This window comes from Mobula birostris, chromosome 27 (assembly GCF_030028105.1).
Source record: "Mobula birostris isolate sMobBir1 chromosome 27, sMobBir1.hap1, whole genome shotgun sequence".
NCBI lineage: Eukaryota > Metazoa > Chordata > Chondrichthyes > Myliobatiformes > Myliobatidae > Mobula > Mobula birostris.
The window spans coordinates 44,930,239-44,943,676 of NC_092396.1; the positions used below are offsets into that span (position 1 = coordinate 44,930,239).

The 13,438-nt window shown below is 43.5% G+C and overlaps 1 protein-coding gene across 7 annotated transcripts in view; it reads right to left on the reverse strand.

Moving 5' to 3' along the window:
• hspg2 (heparan sulfate proteoglycan 2) overlaps positions 1-13,438 on the reverse strand; it is a 551,229-nt gene that overhangs the window by 266,848 nt on the left and 270,943 nt on the right. For all 7 annotated transcript variants that reach the window (XM_072245063.1, XM_072245064.1, XM_072245068.1 and 4 more), the window contains one exon: positions 10,694-10,780. In XM_072245063.1, the coding sequence (XP_072101164.1) occupies positions 10,694-10,780 (87 nt within the window). The remainder of the gene's footprint in view (positions 1-10,693; positions 10,781-13,438) is intronic.

A 13,438-nucleotide genomic window follows, 5' to 3' on the forward strand; every position in this document is an offset into this window, starting at 1 on the left:
CCAGAGAGGGCAAGGTAGCTTTGTGGGTTAAAAATGAAATCAAATCCTTAAAAAGAGGTGACATAGGATCAGAAGATGTAGAATCATCTCATAGGATCAGAGTCATTGTGGATAGAGTTAAGAAACTACAAGCATAAAGAGTCTTTGATAATAGTTATATACAGGCCTCTGAAGAGAAGTCCGGAAGTGAGATATAAATTACAGTGGGAGACAGAACAGACATGTAATAAGGGCAACATTACAATAGTCATGGGGGATTTCAATATGCAGGTATATTGGGAAGATGAGGTTGGTGCTGGATCCCGAGACAGAAAATTTGTTGTATGCCTACGAGATGGCTTTTTAGAGCAGCTTGTGGTAGAACCCACCAGGGGAAAAGCAATTCTGGATTGGGTGTCGTGTAATGAACCAAATTTGATCAGGGAGCATAAGGTAAAGGAACCCTGAGGAGACAGTAATATGATCCATCTTGGAGATGCAGCATGGATTCAGCGAAGGCAGGTCCTGTTTGATAACCTTACAGGAGTTCTTTGAGGATGTAATGAGGGGAACAGATGGGCATTATTTGATTGGATTTCAGAAGGCATTTGATAAGGTGCCACATAAAAGACTTATCCATACGATAAGGATGCATAGAGTTGGGGGTGATGTATTAGCATCGATAGAGGATTGGTTAACTAATAGAAAGCAGAGAGTTGGGATACATGGGTGTTTCTCTGGTTGGCAATCAGTGGTGAACGAGCGGGTCGGCGCTGGGCCCAGAACTGTTCAAGAAGTACATCAACGATCTGGAAGTGGGAACCGAGTGTAGTGTATCTAAGTTTGCTGATGATACTAAATTGAGTTGAAAAGCAAATTGTGCAGAAGATATGGAGAGTCTGCAGCGAGTTATAGATAGGTTAAGTGAATGGGCAAGGTTCTAGCAGATGGAGTGCAATATTGGTAAAATGCGAGGTCATCCACTTTGGAAGGAAAAATGAAAAAGTAGATTATTATTTAAATGGTAAAAAAAAATTGCAGCATGCACCTCTACAGAGGGACATGGGAGTGCTTGTTGGTTTGCAGGTGCAGCAGGTTATCAAGAAGGCAAATGGGACGTTGGCCTTCATTGCCAGAGGGACTGAATTTAAGAGCAGGAAGGTTATGCTGCAACTGTACAGGGTACTGGTGAGATCGTGCCTGGAGTACTGTGTGCAGTTCTGGTCTCCTTACTTGAGGAAGGATATACTGGCTTTGGAGATGGTGCAGAGGAGGTTGACCAGGTTGATTCCATAGATAAAAGGGTTAGACTATGAAGACAGATTGAGATGACTGGGACTGCAATTCAGAAGAATGAGTGGAGATCTTATAGAAACATATAACATTATGAAAGGGATAGATAAGATAGAGGCAGGAAAGTTATTTCCACTGGTAGGTGAGACTAAAACTAGGGGACATAGCCTCAAGATTCATGGGTGTAGATTTAGGACAGAGATGACGAGGAACTGCTTTTCCCAGAGAGTGGTGAATCTGTGGAATTCTCTGCCCAATGAAGCAGTAGAGGCCAGCTCAGGAAATATATTTAAGACAAGGTTGGATAGATTTTTGCATAGTAGGGGAATTAAGGGTTAAACGGAAAAGGCAGGTGGGTGGAGATGAGCCCATGGCCAGATCAGCCATGATCTTATTGAATGGCAGAAATGGCCTATTCCTGCTCCTATTCCTTATGTTCTTATGACAGAATTCACCCAGCAGTTTGCGAGGGAGAAGATAAAGTCAGATGTTTCAGTAATTACAGTGAAGTAAAGGAAATTACAGAGGCACGAGAGAGTTTCTGAAAGTGCACACTATCAGTGCTGATGGCACAGCAGCAATGGCTGGAGTTTCTGGGGGCAGTTAGAATGTGCATCTAGAATACAGATACATCCCAAAGATGAGGAAGTATCCTAAAGGAAATATGTGGCATAAAAGCAAAAGAGAGGGTATATAATATAGAGAAAACTAGTGGGATGTTGGAGGATTGAGAAGCTTTTAAAAGCCAAAAGAAGGCAACTCAAAAAGCCAAAGAGAGAAAAGATGAAATATGAATGTACGCTAGCCATTAGTGTAAAAGGGGACACCAAACTTTTTTTTCAGATATCTAAAGAGTAAAAGAGAGACGAGAATGAATATTAGACTGCTGGAATATAATGCTGGAGAGGTAGTAATGGGGGAGAAAAAAAAATGGCAGACGGACTTAATAAGTATTTTGCATCAGTCTTCACTGTGGAAGACACTAATAGTATGCCAGAAATTTGATAGTGCCTGGGGTAGGAGTGAGCATAGTTGATACTACTAAGAAAGGTACACAAGCCACCTGGACCAGATGCACTGCAACCCAGAGTTCTGAAAGAGGTGGCTGAAGGGATTGTGGAGGCAGTAGTAATGATCTTTCAAGAATCACTAGATTGTGGAATGGATCCAGGGGACTAGAAAATTGCAGATGTCACTCTATTCATTAAGAAGGGACAGAGGCAAAAGAAAGGAAATTATAGGCCAGTTAGCCTGACAGTGGTTGGGAAGATGTTGGAGTCAATTGTTAAGGATGAGGTTTTGGGGTACTTGGAGGTATGTGATAAGTAGGCCAAAGTTAGCATGGTTTTATAAAGGGGAACTCTTGCCTAACAAATCTGTTGGAACTCTTTGAGGAACTAAAAGGCAGGATAGACAAAGGAGAGTTAGTGGATGTTCTGGTACAGTGTTTTCCAGTCCTGATAAATGGTCTCCGCCCAAAATATCAACTGTTTGCTCTTTTCCATAAATGCTGCCTGACTTGCTGAGTTCCTCCAGCATTTTGTGTGTGTTGTGTCAGTGGAGGTTGTTTCTTTGGATTTTCTATCATGGATAGAAGATTGGCTGACTAGTAGTAGGCAAAGAGTGGGAATAAATGGGCCAATTCTGGGTGGCTGCCAATTACTAGTGATATTGTATACAGTTGGGTTTTGGGACCACGATTTGGATGAGAGAATTGACGGCTTTGTGGCTACGTTTGCAGATGATACAAAGGTAGGTGGAGGAGCCGGTAATGTTGAGGAATCAGGGAGTCTGCAGAAGGACTCAGACAGATCACTTGAACCTGGCTGTCTCATGGGTTACATCTTATCATTGGAACGTGTTTTCCAGCCTTATCTGCAGTGAGGGTATGAGAGGACCACAACTTTGTTTTTCTTTGTCCTTCTATCTTTGGTTATTCTTTGTTCTTGCAACACTTAATAAAATAGCTGTAACCACAAAGTCTTATGCATCATTCTTGACTTTGGAGGGAACCTTGAGATTAATATCACCAGATCCAACACCAACCTTGACAAAAAACCCATGAATATGTTGACACTGGGTGCACTAAAGCCCCGCAGCATCTACAGCTGGGCAACGATGCACCAGTAAATGAGATACAACTGCAGTGGACTACTGGGCAGAGGCACCCCTGACGCAATGCTGAGCTATTAACTTCAACGCGAGTACTCCCTTAAAACTTGCCCTGTGTATTTTGAAAAAAAGACATGCTACATTGAATGTCTAGCCTCCGCCCTGTACTTCATGGTGTGGCACCCCTCCCTCTGCTAATATTTACACATCCTTTACTTCTTGGCAGGGTGTGGGGCGTCCCAGGCTTTGAGCACTGAGGGCACATGGCAGATGTGACTGACAGCCTAAGGGGACAAGTGGATCAGATTCAAGCTCAGTAAACCTGTCAAATTCAGTGAGATTGTATCGAGAGGGATCCACACTGTTTTGTTCTTCTTTACCGATTTGTGCATGATGGGAACCTGAGTGGGCTGGGACTGCATCTTCTGTAGTTTCGGAGAACGAGAGGATATCTCAGGCTCAACAGGGAGTATGTTTACCTTGCTTTAGAGTCTGGTACCAACCAGTAGTTACACTCTCAGAGTATGGGTTGGGTTACTCAGAATGGAGCCCAGGAGAAATTTCTTCACACAGGGTTGGTGAGCGGGGAGGGCTGTGAAGGCTTTGTTATTTAGTTCATGCAAAACATATGTTGTTAGACAGTTAGAAATTAACAGTCACGGGATTAGAAACAGAGGCGAAGTTAAATATCAGGCACAAATGTAATGAACAGCAGGGCAGGTTTTAAGGGTCAAGTGGCCCTTTTGTCATGATTGGTGATGAACTGGAGAAAGAGGTTCCATGAAGATCTGTGTTCTTGGTGAGGAAGAAGAGCTGCATGTCACTGCCGAAGATGTGATCCACAATAAGCCAGTGCTGTAGTCAGGCTGTTCTATGGCAGATTCAGAATTGACCATGAAGTGGCAGACTGTGTTGTCTATCCTGTCTACAAGATGCAGATGAGTGAACAAGATCAGTCTATATCTCATTGGCGATGTGCTGGCTGAGAGCTTTGACAACTGAACATCAATAACCAGCTCTGCAATGTTCAAATTGGGTTTTGCCAGGACTGCATTGCCCCAGGTCTCACTGAGGCATAGTCACAAGTTCAAGAGGTGAGTGACTGCCCATGGCATCAAATAATATCAAAGTAGTTGATGTATGTTAAGAAGAAATCATCCTAGCCCAACTATCACTTAACCACTTCCTCAGTGCAATCCTCTAGAGTCAAACATCCCTATCTGCTCCAATTAAAGGTGGGAGATGGGCTGATCACTTATCAGTATTCAGAATCAGATTTAAAAGTTAGTAATTTTACAGCAGCAGGATGATGAAATACATGATAAATAAATAGAGACAAAAAACAGAATTAGAATATATATATATAGTTATGTTAAAATAAGTCATTAAAATACAAATAAAGAAGTAGTGGGGTGGTGTTCATTGAGAAATCGGATGGGAGAGGGGAAGAAGTTGTTCCTGAATCGCTGAGTGTGTAACTTCAGGCTTCTGTACCGCCTTCCTGATGGTAACCATGAGAAGAGGGCATGTCCTGGGTGGTGGGGGTCCTTAGTGATGGACTCAGTTCCATTTGCAACTTCCCTGATAATCAGTGTGGTCTGTGCTCCTTTAACCATAGACAGCTGCTGGATTTGGGACCTGAACAAGCCAGAAATAACTCAACAAGCAAGTTGATCCATAGCATCATGCTCAACCAGCCATCAAAAGGTTTGAGTGTGTTAATGAATGTAAACATTCAAAGCACAGTACTGGACAGAGATACTTGCTGGCCTTCCAGTAACAGCAACATCCCAAAAGCATGGAGAGAAAGACATAAATCTCTCAATTCCATATCAGCTGCCCCAGACAGCTAAATCCAGACAGTGCCCCGTCCACCTCTTCAGAAGTTTAAGGAGATGATCGAAGTTCTCAGAAATTTAAGATACGATAGAAAATTCTGACAAACTTCTATATATGTACAATGAAACGCATTCTGGCTGGTTGATATAGGACTCCAATGCACTGGAATGTAAGAGGCTACTGAAAGTGATTAACTGAGCCAAATCCATCACAGGTACAGCTCTCCCCACCACTGAGCAGATCTACAGGACATGATTACGCAGGAAGGCAATGTCATGCCCTTTTCACTAAACAAGAGAAAATCTGCAGATGCTGGAATTCCAAGCAGCATACACAAAATCCTAGAGAAACTGCTTGGTTCTGAAATGAAAAGCCTCATCTAGAGAACAGATGCGGCAGAGACAAGAAGGGGATGACGTTTTTACAAGTAACAGGTGTAAGAGGTACAGTCCAGGTAGCTGTGAGGGTCTGTGAATTTATAATAGACATCAGTGGATAAGCTGTCACCAGAGACAGAGACAGAGAGATCGAGAAAGGGGAGGGAGGTGTAAGAAATGGACTAGGTAAATTTGAGGGCAGGGTGGAAGCTGGAGGCAATGTTGATGAAATTGATGAGCTCAGCATGGGTGCAGGAAACAGCACCAATGTAGCGTAGGAAAAGTCGTGGGGGGGGGACCCTATTACTTGTAAAAACGCCATCTCCTTCTCTCAATTCCTCCGTCTCCACCACATCTGCTCTCAGGATGAGGCTTTTCATTCCAGAACGAAGGTGTCCTCCTTTTCCAAAGAAAAGGGCTTCTCTTCCTCCACCATCAATGCTGCCCTCAACTACATCTCTTCCATTTCACACACGTCTGCCCTCACCTCTTTCTCCTGCCACCACATCAGAGATAGGATTCCTCTTGACCTCACCTATCACCCCACCAGCCTCTGCGTCCAGCACACAATTCTCCCGAACTTCAGCCATCTCCAACGGATCCCACCACCGAGCACATCTCCCCCCCACCCACCCCCTTTCTGCTTTCTGCAGAGATCACTTCCTACACAACTCCCTTGTCCATTTGTCCCTCCCCAGTGATCTCCCTCCTGGCACTTATCCTTGTAAGCAGAACAAGTGCTACACCTGCCCCTACACGTCCTCCCTCACTACCATTCAGGACCCTAAAAAGTCCTTCCAGGTGACGCGACACTCTGAGTCTACTGGGGTCCTATATTGCATAAGGTGTTCCCGGTGCGGCCTCCTGTATATTGGTGAGAACCGATGCAGGTTAGGAGACCACTTTGCCGAGTACGCACGTTCTGTCTGCCAGAAGCTGGATATCCCAGTGGCCACTCATTTTAATTCCACTACCCAGTCCTACTCCAAAATGTCTATCCACGGCCTCCCCTGCTGTCGCGATGAGGCCAGACTTGGGTCAGAGGAACAACACCTTATGTTCCGTCTGGGTGGCCTCCAGCCTGATGGTATGAACACTGATTTCTTGAACTCCCCCTTTTCACCATTCCCCATCTCCTTTTCCCTCTCTCAGCTCATCGCTTTGCCTGCCCATTGCCTTCCTCTGGTGCTTCTTCTCATTTTTCTTCCTTCCATGGCCTTCTGTCCTCTCCCATTTCATTTGCCCCCTCTCCAGCCCTGTATCTCTTTCACCAATCAACTTCCCAGCTGTTTACTTCGCCCCTCCCCCTCCTGGTTTCACCTCTCACCCTGTGTTTCTCCCTCCCCTCCCCCCAACTTTTAACTCAACTCCTCATCTTTTTTTCCCCTGCAGTTCTGCTGAAGGGTTTTGGCCCGAAAGGTCGACTGCACTCTTTTCCAAAGATGCTGCCTGGCCTCCTGAGTTCCTCCAGCTTTTTGTGTGTGCTTGCATGCCCTTTTTCCATTGTTGCCATCAGGCAGGCAGTGTAGGAGCCTGAAGACCCACATCTTGAGATTCTTGAACTGATCCATAAAACACTAATTCTACCTCAGACTGTATTTCTGTGAACTTGAACTAATGCTCTTATGTTATTCCATTTAGTTTATTTTAGTTATCGTGTTGTTTAAGGGTTGTTATATTTTACCCTGAATATTATGCGTATTTTATGCATTTATACCCTGGGATCTGCATGCCCACGACAATAAACTTGAACCTGCATGATAAATTGAAACAATTAATAAGTAACGACAACTACTGAAAAATCATGCTTACAAAACTGTACAACTGCTTCCTCAGGGCAGAATGCTAGGATGGACACAGTGTGAACATAACTTTACAAAGGAAAGGCAGAGTGGTGAGTGTCTGGAACACACTGCCTGGGAGGGGATGGATGCAGAGTCCACTGACTGTATGTATGGTATGTCTAGATGAGTGTGTGAATCATCATGGCATGTACATCCTTTGGGATGAGTGCTGGAAAGGTGGGATCAATGTGGATGCATGCCTACTGGTGGGATGAATGGCCTCTTTCCAAGCTACAGGACTCAATGACTCTATGAAATATTCTTATATTACTAATTAATCCAACCTGAACATGTGTGTCCAATTCTGAGGACAGTACCTTATGAAAGGTGCTAAGGGGATTTACTGGAATGAATAAGAGATTTTAGTTAGGTGCTATGGTACTTTAAGCAAGGACCTTGAAAGGAATTTAAAATAGGAAATTATGAACGTAGCTAAGTGAGTGAGTGAGTGTCCATTGGTCAGAGGCCCAAGACAAGAGGCTAAATGTAAAGAACTTTATACTCAGCTTGCTGCTGCGATGCTTTAATGATTATTTTGGAAACATAACTGAATAATAACTTTATTGGATATTGATGTAGTAATTTGGGAATAGGCATTGCAAGGGGAAAAAAATAATTACTATTTCTGAAATGAGTTATGATGGGCTCTACGATTCTGTGATTTTCAACCTCCAGGTACTCCTTGAGATGCCAGGGTTGAGGAAGCTTTGACTAGAATGACCACTGAACAAACCTAACCAAGGCATGTGCTCCCTGTACAATCCAGTATCAAGCTCCAAACCATAGACCAAAATGGAAGCAATCAAGTTCCTCCTTCCTCCTTAAGCTGTCATTGTCGTCTACTGACCCAAGTTGGCACAACAATGTTTTACATGGAACTAGCCAGGTTTCAAGGCAAAGGAACAGCAATTTGCATACTGTTGCTCATGTGTTTATAGGTGAGATCAGGTAACATTAAAAGACAGTAAGGGAAAAGCAGTCACTATTTTACAGCACAAACTGGTTTGAGGAATGGAGGAGACCACTCAGAGTTGGCAAGAGTAGAGAGGAAAATTGGAATTCCCTGCCAAGGAATGGTTTATCAAGGACTAAACATTTATTTCAAACTCTCTGGGTGTGGAACTATATTTGGAATATAGCTAACCGCTGTGACTGAATTCTCAGCAGAAGTTTCAGGGAAAAGCACTGGAGCAGCTAAGTGAGATAATGGAAGGTCCTCAAAGCTTTCATAAAAAATCCACCTTCTTCACCACACCAAGGCAGCCTGTGACCATTCACATCATGTCACACATCAACTAAGACAGCAAACATCCTTGGCAACCCATCAAACATGATCTGCCACACCCATGACAAAGTCTTAAAGCCTTTTCAGCTGCTTGACTATGTACAGAACTGGAGTGAAAAGCCAATCACCCTCAACCCCATGAGGTCACCTTAGAAGGTGTGGCATTTCTAATATTCCTGCAGATCCAAATTCAGCTCTACAACTGAATAATTGCTTTTTGCAAACCTACTTCTCAGCTGCTGAGTAACATGAGTTACCCCTTTTTCATAACAGTGAGGCCATGTATGGATATTTAACTGGATTTCCACAAGTTAAAGTACAAGTTATGAAAGCTCCATGAGAGGCAGAAATGCACAGCGAACACACCACCACTAGAAGACTTCAGTCTGGCCACCTGAGAAAGCCCAGCCCACCAAGAAGCACCTGAAGAACAGCCCTCTGCAAGTACACAGGAGCTCCCACAAGCAGTTCCACTTACACCATGCAGAGCTCTGGCTTTTCCATATGTCTGGTTCTTATAAACGCCTTTTCACAGAAACTGAAAGGCTGTGCTGGTCAAATGAAAGCTCCATTTGGACTGAGACTTATGAGAAATCTGCTGTAATTTGATATGCAAGATTTCCCCTTTATTTTCAAGAGACCATTCAAATTCAGCAATGATCCAGAATTCTCAAAGCATTCCCATTAGTGGTGATTAATAAGAACAAATGAAAAAAATACTCTGAATTTTTTTTCAAAGCAGAAAAACAGAGCCAAACTGTTCTTCAGGCTCTGACTTTAGGGTGTGAGACCATCTGAGTGCCCCTTCTAGTAATCATCATATTTTGAATCAGAGCTTCTCCCAGGAATCTTCACAATTTAGCATGCTCAGTTCTGTTGTTTAAGGTTCAATAACAAATAATTTCCAATGAAAGTCACCTCAAACATAGCCAGTGGTAATTATATTTCAGATCAATAGCACTACTGATGTCATGAGCAATTCTACCCATCAACAGTCACAGAAGTATAAAGGTGTTTTAGTAATCATTGATTTATTCTCTCTGCAGGAAATTCCTTTCACTTTACCAGTTGATGAGATCTACGTTTTATTTTACCTCAATCTCCTGCATGCTCAACACACTGCAGAGCTGGGAGAAGCTATACATGAAGCTGGACATGCTTCTGAGAACTACTGGTGTCATATTCCTAAATGGACTTTTAGTGTTGAAGGGTTTTCAATTTCTTTAGAGGGAGTTAGCAGTGGAACTGGTGGCATAGACTCTTGACTATCGCTCAACTTTCTAACCAATAAGTGGGTTAAGATAAACTCAATTTTGATGGGGTTTTGTGTTATTAGGAAAAAGGGATGTTCATTCTGTTTCTGGTGATAGGGTTAGATTTAAATAAAGTAAAAGTGTGCTGAAACAATATCATTCCAAGCACTGGCAAAACTTACATTTAAAGTTGTTTTAACTTCCGACCAAATAAATTTCTACCCAAAAAACAGCCTGTAATTGAAAAGCTTAAGCATAATTTTAAACTTTTATACCGAATCTCCAAGTCAATGAGGAACAACGAGCTTCACTAACCCATAAGATTTCTGGTCAGGGAATAACAAAGTCAATTAACTCGGGGGCTCACTTTGTGGACAGTTAGATTGAACCCTTTCACCGGAGTCAAGACTAAACTCTAAGCTTGATGGGTGCTTTTTGTTCAGTTTTGGGCATTTTATGCCAAAGTCCTGAGGTGTACTATGCACAACATGACTAACAGTCGATGCCTAACTCAGGCTGAGCTTGCCCATATTGGAACTGGAGAAGGGGTCTTTATATCTGATTAGACGCTACTTTATGGAATTGACATATTTTGGAATTAGCTCCCAGTATTAGACGGAATAGTTGGGCCGTTAGGAATGGGAATTATTGTAATACACCATAAAAACTACCACATAAAAGCAAGGTGTGTCATGGTTTAGTGGATTATACCTTTCACAGTTCCTGCCTCCGAAGCCACTTGGGCAATTATTACACGTTGGCTTTCCATCTGAGTCCAAGAAACAAGTCGATGAAAACCTGAACAAAAATTAAAAGAGAGTTACCAAAGTAATAACTAACCCCTCTAGCTTTTGAGACAATGGGATATTTACACTGTGTTGTACGACAAGCAGCACAAGAATGAAGAGCATTTGAAAAATTTAAACATGTTTTTAGTGAAGTTCCTCCCCATTCAGCTGCCTGCAAACTGAAAAACTCTCCGCCTTGTGTTAGGATGCTGGCTCAATGAACTTTTCTCAGAATGTGTAACTGCTGACCCAAGTGGGTTGCTTCACTGCTCTGCAATCAACTGAGTACATAGAACAGTACCTTTAGCCCACAGTGTTGTGCAAAACTAAATAAATGAGTGATCAAATGGCCAACTAAACTAATCTCTTCTGTCTATACAATGCCCATATCCCTCCATTTTCCTCACATTCATGTACCTATCTAAACATGGGATGTTATGTTGAAGATGTACAAGATGTTGGTGAAGCCTAATTTGGAATATTGTGTGCAGTTTTGGTCACCTACCTACAGGAAAGATGTAACTAAGGTTGAGGGAGTTGAGAGAAAATTTATAAGGACTGGAGGACCTGAGTTATAAGGAAAGATTGAATAGGTTAGGACTTTATTCCTTGGAACGTAGAAGACCGAGAGAAGATTTGACAGAGGTATTCAAAACTATGAGTGGTATGGATAGGCTAAATGTCAGTAGGCTTTTTCCCCTGAGGTTGGGTGAGACTACAACTAGAAGTCATAGGTTAAGGGTAAAATGTGAAAGTTTAAAGGGAACATGAATGGAAACATCTTGATTTAGAGGGTTGTGAGTGTGTGGAACGAGCTGCCAGTACACATGGTGCTCGATTTCAACATTGAAGAAAAGATTGGATAGGTACAGAGACAGTAGGGGTATGGATGACTATGGACCCGATGGAGGTCAATGGGACTAGCAGTTTAAATGGTTCGGCACTGACTAGATGAGCCGAAGGGCCTGTTTGTGTGCTATATTTTTCTGTGACTCTATCTATTAAAGTCTCTACTGTTTTTGCCTCTACCACCGCCCCAGGCAGTGCATTCCAGAGTGCAGATGGACTGTCATTTTCAGCCCATGGTGGGGCAACATTGAAGACAACATCCAATGAAAATTAGTGAGGTAATTGGGCAAAACCCCGAGAAATTACTCCATACACAAGTACAGTTTCACAAATCCTTGCTCACCTCTCCAATCAGCTTAATCCCTACACCCAAACGCCATCAAATGTTGGGGTACAGATTCCCCTTGGCAGTAGCAGGTGCTGTGTTCTTTGCAATCTGCATATTTGTCTTTTCCACTTGTTACATTCTCTCTTCGGTTACAGTAAGAAGCAGTACCGACCAATTATCAGATAAAGGTTTGCTGACCACATTGACCATGATATCCACCTTACTAATCACACCAAAATGATCCACCTGCTGCTTTTAAATTTCCAGTAAAGCCAGCCCACAGGATTTCTCAAACACTATCATATCCTTGCTATAGCAAAGTTTCTGCTTTGTCCTTGATTACTGTGATGGTTCCAAGAGGCTCAACTATATCCCTGATTATGCTTGTATTTAACTTAATTCAATAGACGTTTTCCTCAAATCCTAGAGCAACACACAAAATGGTGGAGGAAGGAACTCAACAAATTGGACAGCATCTGTGGAGGGAGGCGGACTGTCAATGCTTCCATCCAGATCCTTCATCTGTTCTGAATGACTGAGGGGATATAACCAGATCAGGTAAGGGCCATGGGTGGGACAAGTGATAGGTGGATCTGGGAGAGGACAGTGGGACTCACAACACGCTGGAGGAACTCAGCAGGTCAGGCAGCATCCGTGGAAAAGATCGGTCAACGTTTCGGGCCGGAACGCTTCGTCAGGAGTGGTGGCAGAGAGAGGGACAGGGCCCTTAGGTCAGGGGTCCCCAACCTTGATCACACTGCGGACCGGCCAGCCGGGGGGGGGAGTAGCAGTCAATTACATCAAAGTTGCTGGTGAACCCAGCAGGCCAGGCAGCATCTCTAGGAAGAGGTGCAGTCGACGTTTCAGGCCGAGACCCTTCGTCAGGACTAACTGAAGGAAGAGTGAGTAAGGGATTTGAAAGTTGGAGGGGGAGGGGGAGATCCAAAATGATAGGAGAAGACAGGAGGGGGAGGGATGGAGCCAAGAGCTGGACAGGTGATTGGCAAAAGGGGTTACGAGAGAATTTCTTCCCGGACCTCCTGTCCCATGATTCTCTCGTATCCCCTTTTGCCTATCACCTGTCCAGCTCTTGGCTCCATTCCTCCTCCTCCTGTCTTCTCCTATCATTTTGGATCTCCCCCTCCCCCTCCAACTTTCAAATCCCTTACTCACTCTTCCTTCAGTTAGTCCTGACGAAGGGTCTCGGCCTGAAACGTCGACTGCACCTCTTCCTAGAGATGCTGCCTGGCCTGCTGAGTTCACCAGCACCTTTGATGTGTGTTGCTTGAATTTCCAGCATCTGCAGAATTCCTGTTGTTAGCAGTCAATTATGTTGGGTTTACCCCGAGAAAGACTACAATGACCATGAAGCCTTGTGCGGGCACAAGTGCACATGCGTGTACATGCCGATTTTTTTCTACAAATCGGTTTTGGCGATTCTGTCTGGGGGGGGTTAATCACGAATGCAATATAGATGATCAGTGGCTAATA